Source organism: Schistocerca americana, chromosome 5 (genome assembly GCF_021461395.2).
Source record: "Schistocerca americana isolate TAMUIC-IGC-003095 chromosome 5, iqSchAmer2.1, whole genome shotgun sequence".
NCBI classification, from domain to species: Eukaryota; Metazoa; Arthropoda; class Insecta; order Orthoptera; family Acrididae; genus Schistocerca; species Schistocerca americana.
In genome coordinates this window covers 326,936,149-326,959,520 of record NC_060123.1, presented here as the reverse complement: position 1 = coordinate 326,959,520, position 23,372 = coordinate 326,936,149, and the positions used below count along the sequence as shown (strand labels likewise).

Below are 23,372 nucleotides of genomic sequence, written 5' to 3'. Positions count from 1 at the left end.
TTGTAGGACTTTTCTATTATGAATATTGACACTGCAAATCAAAATAAAAAATTATACATCATTGCTGGATTGTCTCTTACTCACAAAATATTAACAAAATACAATAACTGGATGTTATGGAAGAGTCTGAAACACGGTTATACACGCAATGCAACATTGCAATTTGAGCATATTATTCTCGTTCTTTTTTCTTGTAATGCACATAAAACAATGTCTATACTTCAGTTTCCTTTGGCAGATGTTCATCTACATAGGAAAGTAGTTCATCAGGAACACAACACAAAAGGAGTGCAGAGCATAAGTTACATCGAAAGAGGGAGGAAGGAGAGGATGGGGAAGGCTGGGGGGGGGGGGGGAGAAGAGTGTACACAGACTGGACTGGATAGGGAAAGGGGGGGGGGGGGCAGGGAAGGTGAAGCGGATTGGTTAAGTTTAGTCTGTAGGATTGTGAGGACACAGGATTTGCTGGAGACACAATCCCCACTTGTATAGTTCAGAGAAACTTCCATTGAAACAGAGTATCTAGTGTAGTGTAGTGAAACAGCTGTAGAAAGGCTGTTAAGTTTGGCAATTGGATGGTATAGTTTGCAGTTGGCCACATTTTGGCACTGGCCAGTCATGTGAGTTTGTCGTGCCCACACAGAGCTGTACAGTAGCAGCACCATAGCTGATTCATAAAATGGCTACTTTCACCAGTGGTTCTGCCTTATATTGGGTACAAAATGCGACTGGATTGCTGTAGGAGGGGGTGAGTGTATGGAACAGCTCCTGCACCTGGGCTGACTATAAAGGAATGATCCCTGGGTTGCATGACTGGAGTAGGGATGTACAACGATATTCCATATATTGGGGGAAGGGTGGGTGCCATTACTTTAGGTGATGAGTGGGATGTACCTCATCATGATGCATGATGAAAGGCAGTCAGAGCTGTGATGGAAGATAGGGTTGAGCTTCTCAAGGTCAGGATGACACTGGGTGATCTGGCAGGTTAACAGGTTCAGTGTTTTCTGAGAAAATAGTGTGGGGGAAATCATTTTATGGATGAGCTGGGTAGGCTATTGTCTTTCAGTAAAGGTTCTGGTAGGATTATCAGTATGATTTCATCAACTCCAGTGTTTCCACTGCAGGTGGAGAATCCACAGGTAATGAGGCTAAAGGAAGAGACTGTTGGAGATGAAATAGATGACCACTGTCAAATTGGAGCTGCTGTTAGTGATCGTTGCACTAGGTATGGAAAGATGTTTTGCTGAATCCACATGAGAGGTGGAGATAGACATGTGGGAAGGTGACTGGTTGACTTGAGGAGGGCCATGTGAATTGGATTTGGGAGTAGGTGTTCATTGTGGAGGAAAGAGCAAAAGTTGTCCCTGCTGTGAGTTCAGATCATGAAAAAATCAGTGAATCTGAACCAGGCAAGGGTTTTAGGTTTTTATTGGATAGGGTTCTTTCAGATGTCCCTTAAGTTGGCATAGGATGGCTCCTTGTGGCTATCCATGGCAGTACCACAGATTTGTTCATAGATTTGGCCATTGAAAGTGAAATAATTGTGGGTCAAGATATGGTTCGCTAAGAGGACTAGGAAATCCTGGGTTTAATATAGGGATGTTAGGAAAGGTAGTGTTCGGTGGCCACTAGAGCACAGTGAACTTCAGTGTATAAGGACGTTGCAACCACAGTGACCAACAAGGAATAGGGTAATTTTGTTCTGTCTAGAGCCTCAGTCATGGTATTATTATTATTATTATTATTATTATTATTATATTTTTTATTTTTTTATTTATTTATTTATTTTTTTTTTGAGCGATGCTGTCATTTGACAGTAATAATTTTTGTTATACAATTCAGATTTTGGCCTTAAGCCATTTACAAATACAAAATCTTTATTTATATGTAAAGACACCAGACTGGTACTAAGTTTTTGTACCAGAAAATAGTCTAAGGCTGAAATCTGGATTGTATAATAATGAAATAAAAATTAGCAGCAGCATTAAAAGAAAAAGAATCTGGTGGTAACATGTCAGGAATTGTGATGAGGTGGTGTTTAGGAAGAGTTTTGATTGAGAGATTGAGGTTTTGGACGATAGCTCAGAGGTGTAGGTCATCAAAGGAAGACGTTCATTCTGTGGGCAGTTTGAGGAGCATGAAAAAGGAGTGTGGGGGTTACAGGTGTGAAGAGATGGATTTATTCATGTCTGATTTTTGTGGTAGACCTAAGCCCTAGAGGAGCTGCTGGGGCTCATTGGACTTCCGGGATGGATAACGATTGTAAGGTTTGTATACAAATGTATCAAAGGTGGCACAGACCCTCAGCCACATAGTCACTATGATTCATCACAACAGTAGTGGAGGATGTCTGAATAGGTTTTTCAGGTTGTAAATAGCTGTGTATTCCATATGAGTGTTGTTGGACTCAATGAGGATGGATTCAGCAAAGAAAATTGAGGCCAAATTAGAAGTAAGAAATTTTGGAAAGATTACTGGGTGGAAGGTTCTGTGTGTGTGTGTGTGTGTGTGTGTGTGTGTGTGTGTGTGTGTGTGCGCGTGTGCGTGTGGGGGGGGGGGGGGGGGTGTTTGGTTAGTGTCAGCAGGGTGTGTGGTGAAGAAATGTTTCTCCTACAGTGAAAGGATAAAGGAAAGGAGACCCTTATAAAAGTCCAGTTACAGTTGAACTCGGGTTTGGGGTGTAAAGCTGTGGTGTTTAAGAAAGTATTGCAATCCCTGCAGGGGTCAGAGTTTTGACAGAGAGAATGACATCAGTGTTAAAAGATGAGTTCGGGAGCAGTGTGTTTTGTGGAAATTGAGTAAGTTTTTGGTGTGTTGAGGGTGGAGCAAGTCAGCAAGGCGTGGTCAGGCAGCTTAGGTTACGGAGGTGGGGAGAGGGAGGGCTGCATAGATTATAGTGGTAGGCCCTCATGGTTATAGGTAATCCCTTGCAGACATCGGACTGATTGCATTCCGGAAGTTGCAGTCAGAGTAAAAGGATTCTGCGAAAGTGGTAGAGGTGTAAAGTATGGTTTGAGCTTAGATTGTATGATCATGAAGGACCAGATAGGTGAGGTTGAGAAAGTAATGGATTTGGAAAAGGTTCTTGTGGTAGAATGTGACAGCCTGATATACAATTTTAATAATAAGCCCATTATGTGGGATACTGTGTGCCAGAGAGGATTTGAGAAACTTTGTGCATGATTAGTTCTGCAAAGGCAACAGATCATTTTCATAATTGGCAAAGGTAAAATTAGCAGGGATTCATGGTTGGATATGTAAAATACGGCTATTTTCACATGCGACAGCACAAAAGTTTGTGTTACTTGTATCTATGCTCCAGACATCAGGCCGCTGTTGGTGTCTTCATTATTTTACGTATTTCTCCTTGTAGCACTTTCCATTAATGTTAAACATTTAGCATACAGAAATATTATGAACTAGTCAACATAATATTTCGTTGACTCTGGCAAACTTTACTCTTTTTAAACTATATATAGTCTAAACTTCGCACCACATGTAGAACAGTGGAGCTGGTAGTGCCACTATGAGGAGGCAAATCAGGTTTATTTTAAATATATGCTATAATGGTTTTGAACATTAGGTACCATTTCAGATTGGACATCGTGATTAGTCAAGAATGCATTTAAAGTGACATAAACACTATTGTTATCAACACTTTGCAGAGTTTGAAAGAGGTTGTGTAACAAGGCAATGAGGATCTAGATGTCCCTTTTGCGATATTCCAGGAAGGACTGGCAGAAATGTAGCCACTGTAAAAGATCACTGGCAGCCGTGGTCAAGGGAATGTACGGTGGTAAGAAGACCGGGCTACCACTACTGAGAGGAAGACTATACTAAGAGAGTAGTTTGAAAAGTTCTTGGAATCACCACGAGAGGTCAGTGCTAGTTATTCACGTGATAATCATTGGACTGTTGGTTGTAAACAAGTGCCATGTCAGCACTCTTGGAAGAGAGCTGTGGCAGTTAGTGGCTCTGTTGTTCCCGCATAGTGATTTGCGAAGAGGAAAAAATAGATTCGAGCAGTGATTAAGTGCTTTGTGAAGAAAGGTACTAAAACAAAGGACATTCAAGTTGATTTCCTGAATACACTGGGGAATCTGCTTCTTCATATTTGATTGTTGCCAAGTGGACAAATGTATTTACATTTGGTCGGGAGAGCTTGGATTATGATCAACGCAGTGGCTGGCCAAGATGTCACTACTCCAGGAATAATTGCAAAAGTGCACAAAATGGTCATGGAGGATCACCGATTCAAAGTGAGTGAAATTGTTCACGCTTGCCAGATGTCTGAAAGGGTATATCACATTTTAACTGTAGAATTGGAAATGAAAAAAGTATCTGCAAGATGGGTGCTACTACTCTTGATGCTGGCTCAAAACGCATGAAATGGACATATCAGAACAATGTTTGGCCCGTTTTAGGAGAAATGAAAGATTTTTTGCGATGGTTTGTGACTACAGATGAATCTTGGTTGCACTACTATACTCCAGAGACAAAATAGTCAAAACAGTGCAAATGTGCCGATTCTCTGCCACCAAAGAAATCTGACAGTTCCTCCAGGGGGGAAGGTCGTTGTTGTGGACTGGCAAGACAGCCAATCCACAGTGACGGGTAACCGAAAGGCATGCGCTTAAATTCACCCAGGCTGGCGTGAGGTCTGAAACAGTATACGTAATGAATGCTATAAAGAAAAGTACGTAGCTGCTGGAATACTTAACTTCAATCCACAATTGGTGAACATTGGTCTTGTTACTGTACATGTTAGATACATAGCAAAGGATAAATGGCACCTTGCTAGGTCGTAGCCATTGACTTAGCTGAAGGCTATGCTAACTATCGTCTCGGCAAATGAGAGCGTAATTCTCAGTGAACCTTTCCTAGCAACGTCGGCTGTACAACTGGGGCGAGTGTAAAGACGTCTCTCTAGACCTGCCGTGTGGTGGCGCTCGGTCTGCAATTACTGACAGTGGCGACACACGGGTCCGTCGTATACTAGCGGACCGCGGCCGATTTAAAAGCTACCACCTAGCAAGTGTGGTGTCTGGCGGTGACACCACAGTCGTAGCATCAGTGTTCTGGGAAGCGAAGGGGATTCTGTTCGTAGATTATCTCCCCACTGGGCAAACAATTACAGGAGAATACTGTGCTAACCTCCTGAACAAATTTCAACAAAAGAGAAGTTAGAAAGGCCAGGTTTAGTGAGGAATTAAGTCATGTCCCATCAAGACATTGCGCGCCCGCACACATGCCATCGCCGTGGCAAAATTACCCTCCTGATTCACCTGATACGGCTCTGTCAGACTTCCATCTCTTCCCAAACCTGAAAATTTTTCTTGAGTGAAGATTCACTTCAAACGAAGAATTAATGGCCGGAGTTGACAATTATTTTGGAGGCCTGAAGGAAACCCATTTTTGAGATGGGATCAAAGCACTGGAACAACATTGGATCAAGTGCATTAATCTAAAAGAGACTACATAGAACAGTAAAAAAAATCAATGATGTAAGTACTTTCTATTCTGTTCCGAGAACTTTCCAAACCACCCTCATATTTGGTGTATGGCTGTGGTGCATTGTAATGCATCTGGAGCAGCAATTTTAGCAGCAGTTGACACTACAGTAACACAATGAACTCCCATTGTCAACAATTTTTCGTAATATGTCTGATAACGACATACACACAGTGTCATAAGAGTGGATCCGTCAAACTGCCGTCACGTCATAACTGACATTTAATTTCGACATCTTGACACTATTTATGGTGTTAATAAAGCAGTGACGGTTACAAAACAGTCAAATACCGACGCAATATGGATGTAACATCAACCTAGACATATATGAAAATGGCGATTAAGCTGAAACACTGTCATAAATAAAAATTACTCATTATAAGCAGCTATTTGATGTATCTACTATAACAATCTTGAAAATTGGTTATTTAGAGGACACCTCCAAGCCAGAGGCCCTGCAGCGTGCGTCCACTGACCCCAAACCACTGCCTTTTTCGACTTCAGTGGTGTCAAGTGAGAGGAGCTCCAGTGGTGTCAAGTGATAGCTCTTTGGAGGGCTGTTGGAAATCTGTTTAGCATCCTGATGAAAGCTGGTTCTGCCTCAGTGACAGTGTTGGCTGTCTGATGGTCATACACACTACACCTACACCTGGAGCTGTGGTCTGGGGTGCAATTTTTTATGACAGCACAAGCACTGTGGTGGTTATTCCACTCAAGCTTAGTGCAAATTCGTATGTCAGTTTGTGGCATTCTCAACAGCGTTTGAGGTGGTGCTTTTCCATTAGTATGACACTTGTCCACATACTGCTGTTGTAACAAAATATCCTCTACAGCGTGTCGACGTGCCCTGGGCTGCTCGATCACCCTGTCTGTCTCCAATACAGAACATTGGCATGTATCGGAAAACTACTCCAGCGTCATACACAGGGTGTATATGCCCATGGACAACCGGGAAAGACACGGGAGTTTTTCACTTTAGTTTTCAGTTACATTTTTGTTATTTTAACTGGTAAAAACTTATATTCAACAAAGAATTTTACTGTATGCTGCTTCTGCAGAATAATACTGCAGCAATAAAATATGAACGAGAGAGAGAGAGAGAGAGAGAGAGAGATAAGTTGCAAAGGAAATGCACAGTTTACAACAAAACACCATGCACACACGTTTGCCAACAGCAAAATGTGTCAAAGGCCTTAGGATGGAGACTATACAACACTTCTTAACAGCAGACTGCTTACGATGAGTGTCACGTCACAATTGGTTAATTAGGTCCGTTTGAGCAGTTGCCAGCGGACTTGCGCACATGCGCAGTTCACTCGCATATGAGCAGTATTTTCTCCTGCTTCTGGCTACTTGAAGCCAGATGCTAACCGGAAAAATTTGTCTGCCCCACCCAAGCTCCCAGATTAGTGCATGCGCAGAGCAGTCTGGGGAGTCTTCATGTGACCCCTGTTTAGGTTCAGTGGTTTTGCTGTTTCCTCTTCATTTACAGCTCCCACGGCAAATGAAAACAAAACGTATTTCTTTGGCCAGGAGCGATCAAGTGAATTAAAATACATTCAAATAATTTCGGAAGGCTTTAATACATTATTAGTTAGTTTTCTGATTTTTTTTTTCCACGTTTTTGGCAGTCAAGCAATGATCTTGCAAAGCAAAGAAGTTATTCTTGTTGACATGCTAAAGAATTTTGGTTTTTCTTAATCTTTTCCACTGAGGCCTTCATTTCATTTGAAATGAAGCGTTTTGTTCCACAATATAGGCTACTTCCAACTGTTCGCTGAATTCATGTTCTGGCACGTATTGCATGATGCCACAATAAAGACCCAAAAATGACAGTACAGTAATGGTACTCAAAGAAAATTTACATCCTGAAAACCAAACTGAAAACTTCGAATTACACATTTGAGTATGGTTTACAAAATTCCGATGCTCTTGGAGTATCCACTGATGTCCTGTTTCGTTTACGATGTAATGTAAGATCTCTTAGTGATTTATACGTACGAACATAAAGACTTCCTAGGCCATCATAGCTATGCAAACGGAGCAACACCTGTTTTCTGGCACTCTTACAGCTGCTGAAATGAACCTATTTCTAATAGGTCTCAGGAAAATATTGCAAATGGTGATTTGAAGAGTTGCTTCCAAAGTAAATTTCTTTTTATGCATGATGAATTAAGTTACTTGTGAGAATGTGCGTTGAATTTTTAAGTCGCTGAGCTTTTAACTGTCATTTAAAACTTTAACGCTTAGAGGACTGGCCACTTAAATTTAGAGCCCTGAAGACCAGACATTTGTCATTAATAAATGCACCGACATATTTGTGCCATGTGTCTTAAAGTGTAACACATGCAAAAAGACCAATATTATGTGTGAAAGCTTAGTTTTTCTTGTAGCGTCACCGTATCTATTAATTTAAACCTCTAACTTTCCATTTTTGTGTGTTCGCGCAGCTAATGTGCTAGTGGCTGACTATATCACGTGTCCTATGCACTGAATATCTACTGTCATCGGCTGGCGAGATCACGTGACATGAGCTATGATTGGCTTAGAAAAGGAGTAGCAATCTCGATTTCAATGCTTTGGAAACATGTTGTTTGGTGGAATTAAAATTAACATACAGCATATCATAATGCAAAAATATGTAGCGTACATGGTGCTGCACATCAAAGATATACACAGACTTTTTTGTCTGTGGGTGTCATTCTCTAAAGTAATGGCGGTAAGTTCTGTGCCAATGTATAAAACATTGATTCTAGGGGTTTATAAGTTTTACAGTTCGTACAAAAGTATACTGTCACTTAACACACAGGATTTGTATTTTCATCCAGAAAAAATATTTTCTAACCCTCCATATAGTGGAGATGCTGAGTCAAGATAGTCGCAACAAAAAGATTCACACAATTAAAACTTTCGGCCATTAAGGCCTTAGTCAGCAGTGTGTGTGTGTGTGTGTGTGTGTGTGTGTGTGTGTGTGTGTGTGTGTGTGTGTGTGTGTGTGTGTACTGCTGACTAAGGCCTTAATGGCCGAAAGCTTTGTGTGAATCTTCTTGTTGCGCCTATCGCGACTCAGTATCTCCGCTGTATGGTGAGTAGCAACTTTCCTTCTCTGGTATTGTTACATTCCATCCTGTATTTTCCTTTGTTTGATCTATTTTTAACCCGGAAATTCAGGAAAGGCCTAAACACAACCAACAGTAACGATGACTGTATTTACCTACAAAGTGCAACACACGTGGAACTCCATCTCACAAACTGACATCCAGCATCTGTATAACACAATGTATGCTTTCATTCAACATTTTGCCAGTTACACCAGTTATTAATATACCAGCATTTAACATTCGCAATTGCTTATCTCGCACATACGTTAACCTGTGATCTTAACAACGTTAAATCACTTAAAAATGTTACCTCGACAAATTTGTTCCTGAAATTTCATTACTGTACATTTTTGTGGTGTTGCAGTTTAACCTTCTTGTTTTCCAGAAGGTTAACACACAGAATTTACCATATGCATTTGTCAGTTGGTTTTCTTGTTGCATAACCAATGTGTAGAAAAAAGCACGTCTGTGAGGGATAATAAAAGTGGGTGCAGAGGTCTTCCTAGGACTTTATTGTGCAAGTAAACACTGAACAACGTAGTGTTTCTCTCGATGGTATAGCAGTGAAAAGAGTGAAGAGAGTTCATCCATTAATGCTTCAGAGAGAGAGACATGACAAAATGTGCAGGGCATTTGTAATAAGAACAATGCTGTTGCACCTGCATACATGATGTTCATTCTTTACTGCCACAATCGTTTACTGTAAGAGTCACGGTACTCTTACAGTGAGTTTATGTAATTGGAGTCCAGGCTTACAATTCAGGATATATGATGCTTGTTTCAAACATAGTATCCTGATTCTGGTGTTACTTGCAGGTAATATGCCAAATATTTCAGGAAACATTTAACTCTGTCATTCAGTCCAGCACTAGTTGTCACACGCATGAAATGTAAAGAACTCAAAAATCAAGTCCCATGTTGGATGATTGGTCCTACTGCTTCAGTAGCTGCTGTGGAGCTTGTTACACAAAGCACCGAGCTGGTAAGTTCTGAAAGAGCGGGAAAATTACTGAAGAAGAGTGCAAATGTAGTGATTCGGTTCTTGGTATTGGCTTTTGCATGCAAAATGTGTCTGCCAAAACTGTATATACAGGATGTAATTTGTCTTCAGCATCTATGGTTAAATGTATTTTGTTTTCATAATATGAAGAAAGAGTCCGTAATGCTTGTAAATCATGAAGGCTTTGCAAGCAAAGGAGTCTATGAAGTACACTCCTTCCCGTTTGATTTTATAAAGGAATATGTCCCAGAAAATGTAGGAGCTCAGTTTGTTTTGTGATGGTTGCATTGTGCAAAATAGGAATGTCTGTAAAATTAGAATGTCTAAATCTTTGGTGGACACTAAACATTTTGTTATGGTGGAGTTTTTCTCCTATTTCTGGACGTTCATATAAATATGCAATAGAAAATTTCCCATGATGAAACGGGTAACCAGAAGAGCTGACTGGTGTAAGAAAAGTTGTGAAATGATTGGCAATGCTTCCAAAAATCCAAGTTCTCCGTAAAGCTAATGGCCAACACATGACAGGAAAGGGTTGTCGAACGAACCAAAATCTGGACATTTTCCAGAAAGTCCAGTTTTAGCCATGTTCCTCTATGCACCTTGAACGTAGTAGGTTACTGTTGTGCATTGTGATTACATAAGAGAATGACACAAGCATACATTCCTTAATTTTGGAAGTGTCTGTTGTTTTTAATGTTTAAGAGACTTGCACTGAGCCAATGGCTATTAAAGGAACAGAATGCAATGTTTACTTCAAAGTATTCTGCACTTGTGAAGATATTTTTGTGATGATCGAATGAAATGACTTGTACATCATGCTGCTACTGCTGCTGATCAGTGAAACCATTTTGTATGTATTGTTAATAGAGTTAAAGCACTGTGTAGAATCTGCGAGTAAAGAAAGAAGTTGAAACATTACTAAAACACACAAGCTGAACTTGCTTACGAATTTCTTCCTCAAGAAAAGGACCTTTTCCAGTGTTCAGGATTTTTTTTTTTCCCCCTCAGATTGCAAAACTTAGCAACTGTAGTAATTGCAAAAATAAGATGTTTGGAAAACTGATCCTGTTACATTGCTCATACTTAGCTGCTGTATGTTTACCTTCGTTCCTGCAAACTTAATCTTAGGGAGTAAAGTCCCTACAAATAAGTTTGTATCAGTTGTTTTTTTCCCTCATCTTCATAACGGCTGCCCCTGCAGAAATGTTTTGTAGAACTGCAGGAAAAGATCACCAACCAAGTTACTTGCAGATTCAAATTCCACCATTAGCAGAGTTTTCCAAATTAACAACTGACTTGCCATTCCTCTTTGTTCATAAACCTTGCAAAGCAACAACCATTAATCAAATGATGTGGCTTTGTCTTTGGCTTACTGCAGATAATTATCCGCCGTTCTCCATATGATTTGAGACTTAAATTAGTCGTCAAATTTCTTTAGAGTTAATTGAGCTCCTTTTTTAGAGCACACCTGTGCTGTATTATTCTCTTTATGTACGACCATTTCAGAATATTTCTCGTAAGTCCATCTGTTGGAATTCGTTGGAGTACTAAAATTTTAAATTTCTGATAAACATAAGTTTTCTATCGAACAATGAGATTTGTGTGCCTTAGCAGCTGTCAGATCAGTAGCAAAAGCACTTAAGTTTTTATTATACAAGCAAATGACATGTCCTAAATTAACAGGGTTCTGGACTCTCAACATATAATTTTATATAGATGTGGTCATTCTTTACATATGGTTATCAGTTTATTTGTAATGATGATTTTATGTGATGAACTACTGATAACATGTTGAGTTCTGAATAAGTGCAAGGAAATTAATCACTTAGCAACCACATATCAGCAGTATCAGAGTAAAAGATAGCACAGAGCTGCCATTCGGGAAAAAAATTAGACTTGAATTGCAGCCCTCAGTACTTCGTAAGTTTATTATAGAGTTATCACATATACAACTCAGAATTTCTCACATGAACAAAGTCTGTTTTTGTTACATCACTAACAACTACTGGGGTGGTAATAAAGTTGTTTTAACATTTTTAAAGCACTCATTTTATCCCGTTTTGGCATGAAAGCATTGTTTATCGGTCAGCAGCACCATCAACCCTAGAAATAGTTACACACTGACCTCTACGGTGGTGTCTGTCTGGCAGCTGGAGCTTTTCAGTGTGAGCCAGGTTGATACTCTACCTGCAGAAATGGAACTACCACTACTGAAAACACAACGCCATCAAAATTGGTCTACCAAAAACCACTGTCATCCTGTCTTTATTTCACTATACGATGACTATTATTCATGAACTGCCCTAAAGAAGACCACTTTCTAGCAGCACTCGTCAATTGCAAACTTCTCCATTATGTGTTTCACAACCAGGAGTTAGGGTGTGACACCAAAGGAAATACAACACTCAGTTTTTATTGCTGTGTGTTCGTCTGTCATCAGAGAGTATCATTTTAATCTCACTTATACTGATGGTTCCAAAAGTTTTGTGCTTTTTTCATGTAGATGACAGGAATTGAGAACAATGTTCTCTACCAAAATTATGTGGTATTTATACTGCAGAGATAATAACCATACATACAGCACTACAAAACATAATGGCTATGCAGCAACTTCATGAGAACAATGTTGTCCAGATAATCCATTGGTATCTGCACCCGTGACAAACTTTATGCCCTTTGCACAGTTCTGCACTTGGCAGTCCCGCCAGTATTTCAGGTAATGAGTTGGCTGATAAATTAGCAAAAGAAGCAGTGGGGATGGAAACAATCAAACTAGATATTCAAAGTGCTTACTTAAAGACCCACGTTAGTTGCCATGTGGTGAAATGGAAAATCAAATGATAAGATAATAAAAATACAATAAAGTACTGCACATGAAACACAACTACAAAGGTCTAGGACACTAGCCACAGCAATTTTTATCTGAAGATTTGAGTTCCATTTGTAATGCCTTGACACGACAAGGGAATTGCAAACGTTAACATTTGCTTTTAAAAGTTGGGTGATAAAACAACTGCCCTCTGATTTTTCAGCTTCAACCAAAATAGTCAAAAGCTTAACCAGCAGCTGATTACCTTAGCAAAGCCTGGCAAGAAGAAAAGCCCTTTGTGATTACATGAAATATGGTTTTAGCTTTCTTTGAAGACTGCAAATTTAGTTACAATCAGAATGCATTAAATGGTCTGTTATACTTCAACAGAATTTTTAGGAGATATTGTACTAGATAATTAAATTAATAAATGTAACTGCAATAAAGCGTGTTCAGTTTGTCATACAAAATGCATTTGTTAAAATGATTGTGAATATTTGACATTAGTATTAAAGTTCATTTCTGAACCTTATCCATAGGGTCTCCTAAACAATATAAATCTTTCCTAGTACAATAAAATCTGCTCTTCTTAATAAAATGTAAGCAAGCTTAATTGCAGGTAATAGTATTAATCAACGTAGCAATGTATGCACAAATTTTTTGATAGTACTTGATAACAAGTATTTTGAAGTATTTTCTCTAAGGCATTATTAAAGGCAGTCATCATACCGCATTTATCAAAAATATTGGAAAAAATATTGTGCAAAAATACTTATAAGCAACTGCTGCTACTTCTAGAATTGATAACTAGCAACTTCTCTATGGGACTACTAAAAGAGCAGTCTGTATAGGCCTACTGAGTTTTTCAAAAAATTATTATGGTCAAAAATGGTTGAAAAATCGTGTAGCACACAACCGGTGGATGATAGTGTTAAAACTTTTTTGAGTTCTGAGCGCACAAACTATTGAATGTATGAAAAGTCTTCCTTTCATTACTACTATTTTCAGTTTTAAGCTGTCTCACACAACAGTCCTCTAATGAAATCCTCCTGAAGCATTGGGTTCAGGCTTTGCACAGATTAATTTTTCTGTCGGGACCATCTGTGCAGTTGTATTCAGTTTGGAATGGTCGGGGCTAGGACCACTGGACACTAAACAACCCTCTCCAGTTGCTTAGTATTTCTTTTCAAGCACTTATAATTTCATACTTCACAGAAATTCTCCTGTCACTATAACCATGTCAGCATTTGATGTCTCGTCATAGTGCAGATGTTTCTGCTGAAAGTTGCTGTAATATGATATTGGGGCAGGTGGGATGGTTAGAATTTTAATCTAATTATGGTATATCCTTCAATACAAATGAAAGTTGAAGCAGTCTTTCCATGATGGGCGCCACTGATTTGCATTTAGAGATACCTGTCACATCCAGGAATGTATGAAGTGGAGAAGTATTAAAGAGAAGCTTGCTTACTCCAGCCCACATCATGTTAAAAACAGAATGACAAGAAGGCAGCAGACGAGGTGACAACCATGCTTGCTTGAGAAACAGAGTTGGGCCAAATTTGAGATGCTTACTGAGGAAAACTATACAGAAAGAGTACGAAAACACAGATAAAAGGAGAGAATAGTTGCCGGCAGTTACAGCAGCCATTTAGGGAGGAAAGTGGGGTGCAATTAATGACAAGCAGGAATCAGATCTTGGTGTGAGTGAATATTTAATTAATATTTAAAAGTAATTCGCACCGTGTTTTGCACAGCAATGGGTATTTCTGCACTTCCCCATAATCATTACTTCGCTGTCCAAACGCTCCTTAAGACAAAAGACGACGGCTGCAATGACAGTAATGCGATGGCGGTGTAGCAAGCCTCCAAACTGAACAAGCTGCTTCTCTACCAATCACTGTCGTACGTAAAACCTGCACACACCGTACCACAAAGCTATTCAGACGCTTCCGCATTGGGCTTGTAAAATCAGTGGCGACATATTGCGCAGACATGTTTATAGTGTGTTCATTTTCCACTAAACTATATGAAATACGGTGATTAATAACTAATTTAAAAACGAGACCGAACTCGTCATCCCATGAAGAAAGGGTCACAAAACTGCCAAAAGCATCCAGACTGAGACAGAACCCGTACATTAAAAAGTATTTACATCAGTACCAAATTCACACTGTAGTACTCTAGTGTTAAGAGGTCTTAAATGCCTCAGATACAGTAATCAAGGAAAGCACTAAAATCACGGAGATTGAAGAAGAATTAAGAAAAAGGGACACGAATGATTAACGAAAAGAGAACCAAGACAATCATCACAGTGAAGACTAGTACAGTGAAAGCCTGATGGGTAAACGAAACCACAGAAGAAAACAAGAAGCGAAACATCTCTACAAAAGAAGTGACAGGCAGAACAAAAGAGAGAAATCAGAAACCAGAAATATCAGCAAACAAAGAAAACAGGAAAGAAGTGGACTGAAGAGGGTAAGAAAAAAGTTACATATAATAATTTTTTGGAAGGAAAAATTCCATGAAAACAGTTTCAGCGCTCTCCGCACTAGGAATTAAGATGATGTAAATAACGTCATAAATGTACACGAACAGAAAATAACCACCGGTCGCTGCTATGCACTTTTATACAGGTAAGTCATCCTGTACAGTCGTTCTTCCTGGAAGGCCGCTTCCCTCAAAACATATCATAAAGTCGCAGCAGCGAGTTTACGTATTTGTATCCAGCGCTAGATGGTTGTATATTCATTTTGCAACGCTTAATCTAATGATAAAGTACGACTAACCTCTCTCTCTCTCTCTCTCTCAACTGATCTTCGCAAACCGAAGAAGCATCCAGCTTTGTTTCATGAGGTATCAGCTGTGACTTTGTTCGAAGAAACTCGGGACATTGAAAAGAGCGAAACTAATAGCAAATGCGCCAGAGCCATTAATCGTGAAACTCAAAACTTTCACCATTCATGACTTTAGTAATTTTTTTAAAATTCATATTTGCATAGCAGTGTCAGCGCTGATTATAATGAACATTCTTTGTTTTTTTTTTTTGCAGGAAGTGCTTCACACCATTTGCTCACCCAGCGGCCAAGTGCTTCGCATTGTGATTTTCAAGAAGAACGGTGTTCAAGCTATGGTGGAATATCCTTTACTGCATATATTACTTGCTTTAATGATTAACTACCACACTTAGGTTACGTAATGAATATGGATGGTTTTAAATTGAGCAGGCAGACGGCCCTCACGTCCAACACACAATAAAAAAATTATTTAGAAATAGCTGTTGAAGAGAAAAGAAGTCCATTGAACTGGTTTCGTCCGGTAACGCAAAACTCTGATAACATAATCATGTAAGTCAAGAGGTTCTCCATGTACTATCAGACAAGCAACGCAATTCTAGGAAGAAAAAGTTATTTTACTCGAAGTGTAATTATTCAGAAGTAGTACATATGCACTGAGTATTATTGCTAGCTTTCTCCTGCAATTCATATGTTGTATTGCAGATGCATAGATCGCTCAAACGATTTTCGATTCCGAGAGCTTTTCCTTTCAATGTTTGTATTGTGTAATGTCATGCGATTTAGCTGTGCATCAAATATTTTCCATGTCACTTTTAAAACTGAGTATGTTAAGGCTATCGTCGCTACTCTGTGATAAATGTAACCGCTGGTTCCAACGCTCACATTTGGCAGGAGACAGCCATACAAATACGTGCTGTCTGTTCTCGGCAGGCATCTGCCATGTTCATGTTTCCTCGTGCCTTCCCTGGGAGACGAAATTAAAGGACGGTTACAGCTTGGTAGCTTGTCAGCACTGTCGCTGTTGAGGCTTGTCCGCAATATATAAAGGCGCAAATGTGTAGGATATAGTGAGATGTCCTTGCTGTATATTGGAGATTGAGGTTCCGTTGAACATAATGAGAATTATTGAAGGAAATAGATCAGCATAAGATACTTCTGAATGGCAAACGTCGTAATGTAATACTGTAATGATAGTTGATAATGAACGATTATGGATCTCGGTAGGTCCGTTGGTGTGTTGTGTGTTCAAAATGATTTATTGCGCAGTAAACATTAGATATTCTTCAGTTATTTCACGCGCATAATCAAATTTGGGATAGCCTTGCACATAAATGACTGCAATACTACTCCAATGGCAGAAATCAAAGGGTGGCAGCGACAAGAGAACAACACTAACAGGGTAAGTCTTCGGATTCCTACCGAAAAGCGTTTGAATGGATCAGAATAACAGTGATTACAACACACAATTAACGTGCAGCATTGAGTTTGCTTGGCTGTAACGTAATACTTTGATTTTTGCGTTCTTTAACAGCCGTCAAGCACTTCGTGGAAACGATTCACAATAGTGACGCTACTAGCCGCAAGGGACAGCCGCAGCCATCTGTTGTAAACTGCTCCTGAAATATCTTAACTATATCGCAACGTGAAAAGGACAGGTGTGACCAAGGTGATTTCTGATTGGCTGTTAACATAATATGTCCTGCAAACAGCTAGCTGTCTCACTTTGTTGTTCTGATCCAGGGTGATAATTTAGCTTGATGCTATGAAAAGAAGCGCCGCGTATGCTCTCCGCCTTAACTTGACACTGTCAGCTGAGTGACTTCGTTTTTACAGCAGCTGAGTGACTTCGTTTTTACAGTACGTCGTACAAATCACTACAGAAAAAAGAAAATACCTGAAAAGTGAAGTGACAATTTACTCCAAATAGGTTCAGCCCTTGAATTTAAAGTTAGCTTATATTTAGATGAGAATTAACAAGCAAAGGTATCACTGAACGATTGGAGAATCATCACGAAGAGGGTAATGATGTAGGAGAACGGGGGAGGAGTTGTTGCCTACCTCAGATATCAATGCATTTCATGACAGTTGTGAGAGGTAATTGCAAAATAAGGGAAGTATGTTATGTGGGCATTTTTAATGAAGATGTGGAAGTTCTAAATATAGAATTATACATAATAGTGAAATTTACTGCTTTTTGCGTGTTTATTTCCTTAATGCATCACGTTTGACAGCATTGAATCGGCAAAAAGAGCCAAAGAAGCTCTGAATGGTGCCGATATTTATTCAGGTTGCTGTACGTTGAAGATAGATTTTGCGAAGGTAAGTGTTACTTATGATTTCTTAATGCAGTTTGGTGGAAGGTTGTATTTTACTTGATTAAGCATTACAAAAATATTTGTAGGTTTTGAAGTAATGTTCTCTCTGGACTAAATTTTGCTTCAACCTGGAACAACTCAGTGTTAGGTTTATGTGATATTTTTGGTTGTAGTGTACGCAGTTTCCTGTGTGTATCAAAAAGAACCACCCGACTTAAAAGAATCATAACTGTTACGTTATTTGAGACATGTGCGTGAATAATGTGCTGTTGAAAAGAACAAACTCTCTAGTTTTACTTGGTTCCTGTAAGTACAGTAGACTCGCTAATCAGGCCCTCACTAGTCCGGTCTACATCGAAAAACAAGTGCACAATGAATCATCGTGAGCAACAATGCTTACTTAAACAATGCTTCCTATACTGTATTTGAAATTGTAGCTTTCTTTACAGTTCGGAATCATGTCTTTTAAAAGGAAATATGTTACGCTAGACTTAAAGCAGTAACTCGAAATTTTAGATAGCTTCAATCGAGGTTCTTAGCAGAAAGCCTTAATTGCATAGGTCAGTGTTTGACGAGCAACTATATATTCGACAGTAATCAACACAAATGGATAGTGAGTTGTGAAAACGGAAGGTTATGCGAAAGAATTAGAATGAACTGGACGTAGCTGTTTATAGCTGGTTCATACAACAACGCAGTAAACGAAGTCCAACCAATGGCCCGATTATAAAAGAAAAAGCAGCTGCATTTAACAAACAACTTGGCGGTAGTAACTTGTTTGCAGCGAGCGAAAGTTGGCTATCAAACTGGAAAAACGACATGGGATTCGGCAGCTGACAGTCACCGGGGAAAGTCGCTCAGCTAACGATAAGGATGCTGAGGAGTTTGTCAGAAAGATATTGAAAATAGAGGAAGATTTAACTGCTGATGCCTTGTATAATGCTGATGAAACAGGACTCTTTTACAAGATACTTCCTTCAAAAACATTAGCTGCCAAGAACGAGAAGGCAGTTCGTGGTTACAAGCAACGGAAACAGCGCGCAACATTAATAGCGTGTTGTTATGCAAATGGGAGTCATAAACTATAGCTTATGGTGATGGGAAAAATCCCAAAATCCACGTTGTTTTAAACACAGACATAAATACTGTACCTGCACTTAACTAGTGCAGTATTGCGCTCAGAAGAAAGCGTGGGTGGACAAATATTCTCTCGGTGGTTTCATGAAACGTTTTTACGAGCAGTGAGAAAAGAGATAAAGAAGAAAAAGCTTCCACTGAAAGCTATCCTTAAAATTGACAATCCTCCCAGTCCTCCTTCAGATGTTTTTCTTAAATCCGATGGTATACAAGCAATCTTATTCCTACCCATTGCTACACCCCTCATTCAGCCTGTGGACCAGGGAATTTTGGAATCAATTTAACGTCGTTATCGACATTTACTTCTCGTCTCCTTGCTGAACGAAAGTGAAAGACTATAGAGACCATGCTGAAGGCGTGGAAAGCAATTAACATAATGATGTTTTCTAAGCAGCCGAAGCATGGTATAAAGTGGAGAGCACTACCATAATGAAGAGCTGGAGAAAATTGTGGCCATCCATTGATGCCTTGTTTGATCCAGTAGAGAGTGACAGCGATGAGCCAGTCAATTCGGAATTATCAATTACTTTATACACTGACATGTTCCTCAACCTTCCAGGAGAAGAAGAAATTAATGAAGATGTTACAAAGTGGCTGAATGCGGAAAACTGTGATACGAACCAAACTTTTAACAGATGAAGAAATAATCAAAAGCATGCAAGGAAGTAATGATGGAAAGTAATGAAGACACAGGAGAGGACATGATTATTCCTCACACTACTGGTGCTGAAGCTACCGAGGTCTTCCTTGAATATATTATGCAACAACGAGATACATGCAGTACCGATGTATGCTTGTAAAGTGGTTGAGTGATAAAGCATGCCACTGTCGCGTATTATCATTGAGACAGTTAAAAATTAGGGACATAATAAATGAAAAGCACCAGTTTGCTTTTGTTCTACAATATTTTTATTGCTAACCGGTTTTCGGCTTATAAGGTCATCTTCAGTAAATGTCTGAAGATGGCCTTATAAGCTGAAAACCGGTTAGCAATAAAAATATTGTAGAACAAAAGCAAACTGGTGCTTTTCATTTATTATTATAATGTTGTTCTACCAAGAACCGACGGAAGATTCTGTTAATGAGTTAAGGACATGTTTCATAGTGAGTGATAAGACTGTATAATTGTTTACTGCAGGGCTTGCCAACCTTTCCAGCTGGTGGACCCCTTCTTTAGTCGAAAATCCATGGTGGACCCCTAGTCTGTTCCCAATGCCCCCCCCCCCCCCCCACACACACACACCGAAGTATCTAGAGTCTTTGGTTTAGAGATGAATGAAAACAACTTGGAAGGTCAAAAATCGGGCGCACAAACGACCCCCGTCTTGTTGCGAAACAGTCGATCAGAGAAGCCACATTCTCCGGCACTAAACTGTGTATGCGTCCTCACTTACGAACCGCAAAGGCTGCTTGGGAATACGACCTGAAGTAAAAGTATACATTTTTTTTTACACGGAAAAAATAGTGATGAATTTGATTTTCACATTTTTATTCAATAATTTTACTCATTTTTTTACACTTTGGTGAAGGGTGGCCGCGGACCCCTAGAAAGAGCCGGCGGACCACACGTTGGGAAGCCCTGGTGTACAGTATACACTCAAGGACTAAGTTTTCTATGAAAATTAATGTATTTTCGGATTTAATAAAGTATATCCTCTTTTTAAAATTCTCTCCTTGGGTTTCATAAAGTACAGTACACTATATCCCGTGTGTTTTCAAAATAAATAAAAACAAAATAAATTTCAGACACTTAATAAACCGGCACTTCCGCTAATCCGGCATCCAATGTGACAGGAATGGCCGGAGTAGCGAGAGTCTAGTGTAGTAGCACTGGCATCTGGAAGTGCGGGAGAATACCGGATTTCACCACTCAGAACGCAATGGCAGATGGCCTTGACTTACCGACAGAGCAGCGGGATTGTTTAGAGTTGTCAGCACTAACAGTGTCTGAAATAACCGCAGAAATCAATGTGTATGTATGACGAACGTATTCGTTAGGGGAGTGCGGCGAAATTCGGCGTTAATGGACTACGGCAGCAGGCGACCGACGCGAGTGCCTTTGTCAACAGCACGACATCGCTCGCAGCGCCTCTCCTGGGCTCCTGATCACATTATTGGACCCTAGATGACTGTCAAACCGTGACATGGTCATATGAATCCCGATTTCAGTTTGTAAGAGCTAATGTTAGGGCTAGTATGGCGCAGACCCCACGAAGCCATAGACCCACGTTGTCGGCAAAGCACTGCAAGCTAGTAGTGGCAGCTCCATAATGGTGTGAGCTCTATACACATGGAATGAACTAGGTCCTCTTGTCTAACTGAACCGATCATAGAGTGGAAATGGTTATGTTCGACTATTTGGAGACCATTTGCTGCCATTCATGGACTTCATGTATAACGATGCTCATGTCACTGGGCCACAGTTGTTCTCGTTTGATTTGAGGAACATTTTGAATAATTCGAGCTACTGGTTTGCTCACTCAGATCGCCAGTCATGAATCCCATCGAACATTTTTGGGACATGAGCTATAGGTCAGTTCGTGCACAAAATCCTGCCCAAGCAACACTTTCGCAATTACGGATGGCTTCAAAGGCAGCGTAGCTTAGTATTTCTGCAGGGCACTCCCAACGTCTTAGGTGAGTTTGTGCCACATAGTTGCTGCTTTACTCCGTGGAAAGGTGGTCTGACACGATATTGGGAGGTATCTGATGACTTTTGTTACCTCAGTGTACATCAATGGGAGCCTGGTACTGCAGGCTTCCACTCTTTTTGCCATTGCCTCTGGGCTACCCTAAAGGCGTTGTTCTGCCCAGTCTTCAGTGAGATGTTGTAGTAGGAAATTCGGGTAACTTTGGGCTTCACATGCCTTGCAATGACTGATAGTAGTAGAAAAAGCGGCAGACAGAGGCTGCACCTACAAGGACACTTTCAAAATAAACGGACACGGCTTCATTAAACGGTCAGTCGCGTGGATTGGTATTTTCATTGAAGGGAAATTTATGAGACGGGATGGAGGCGAGTTTAGCGTTCATTAGGATAAACCGAGGAAGAGAACTGCAGCTGATATGTAAATCAGCAATCAGTCAGTAATAAGAATTAGAAAGGAGAAATTCGCGAAAGGACAATCAAAGCGAATCATCGAAATAGGCGACGCATGGGAAAAAGAGCCATCTCGAGAAGACTGTCACAACTTGAGTTTCTTCAGGAAGATGCAATGTGTCGTGAATCATACGCAATTTTTCCAGTAAAGATTATCGGACACAGCAGTCTGCCGCCTGGTAGCAGTGGACCTGTTTCGTCCTTGCTAAAAACTATGAAAAAAGCTAAGATTCAGTTACAAATCTTACTTGTGGCAAATAGTTAATAGAAGCAAAGATATTAGTCTGTACTGCAGGTACTTAGTAGAAACTAATTTTGATATTGCTTGGCATAATGGAACATCCGTAAATGCAAGACACAGATTGGATTAGAAAAAAAAAAATGGTTGTAGATGATATAATCAGCTATAGTATAGCAGCTCAGATAGGTAAAGGATAGAAAATGACAGTAGTGCATGCTGGAACTTCAAAAGGTTTCGTTCCTAATTGTCTGCTGTTACTCAGTTCAGAACCTGCGACTACCATGAAGAGATGAACCACGAAACTTTCGTAAAACGGTTTGAAGACACCGTTCTTCGAAACTTGACAAAAAAACGCGATTTGTAATAGACATTGCTCCATATCATTCGAAGTGAAAGGTACCCACAAAAGCAGTGAGGGAAAAAAATTGCTAGGTCGAGAAACTTACATAATGGCTGACAGTAATTTGAAAAGGGCAGAATTATTATAACTTGGGTTGCAACGTAAGCCAAAGTATTCACTCGCTTTTGCAGATGAAATTGCAAAATATACAGACTGTATCCCTACCATTTCCACTTCCATGGAACAGAACTAATTTCGGCTCAGGACGAACGACATACTGCTATAGAAAATAAAATGTTGGCTCAAGTCGAACGCTGTCTACAAGAGGTATTTGAAAAAGTGACACTGAAGGCTCTCAAAATGTAGTAAAACATAAGTGACATAAAAGCATCGAATAATGAAAGTATATTAAAACAGTGCATTGAAGACATCTCACTACGAGCAAGACGCCGTTATTTCCACTAGCTCTCTTGAGTCACACCTGTTTTCAGATTGTCCGACTAGTATCCAGGGTGATCAGAAACAATGAGAAAAACTTGTAAGGGTTTTACAGGGAAGGCTGTGCTGAGAACTAATTTTTTTCAGAAAAAGGTTCTGTACGTTGCTCATTTCATAGTCATTTAGCATTGAAGCTAGCAACCATATCATTGGGCGCAAAAGTTAAAGCACTTGCACGCTCTGAAATGCTACAACGCACACACATCCGTCGTTGTTTGAATTACCACTTATTTAAATGTTCATATTACCCGTTAAACTGTGCCTTTTCCGGAAATGATTAAGTTACGGTAGCATAAACTTAGTTTGGTGTGAGACCGAACCAACGAAGACGTTTGGCGACACCGCCCCTGGCACGTTGCCGGAAATTACGCGCGCTCCGACCTGATTGGTATCTTCAATGCAAAATAACTTGTAAACTGCACAGCGTAACGAATTTTATTCTTAAGTTATTTCACAGCACATCCTCCCCTGCAACACCCTTTTACAGGATTTTCGTACTGTTTCTAACCACCCTGG

At 39.9% G+C, this 23,372-nt stretch overlaps 1 protein-coding gene across 3 annotated transcripts in view; it reads left to right on the top strand.

Annotated features, from left to right (window-relative positions):
* The window catches only part of LOC124615954 (heterogeneous nuclear ribonucleoprotein L), a 187,014-nt gene that overhangs the window by 68,061 nt on the left and 95,581 nt on the right, over nucleotides 1-23,372 (top strand). For all 3 annotated transcript variants that reach the window (XM_047144156.1, XM_047144158.1, XM_047144155.1), the window contains exons 4-5: nucleotides 15,480-15,565; nucleotides 17,448-17,544. In XM_047144156.1, the coding sequence (XP_047000112.1) occupies nucleotides 15,480-15,565; nucleotides 17,448-17,544 (183 nt within the window). The remainder of the gene's footprint in view (nucleotides 1-15,479; nucleotides 15,566-17,447; nucleotides 17,545-23,372) is intronic.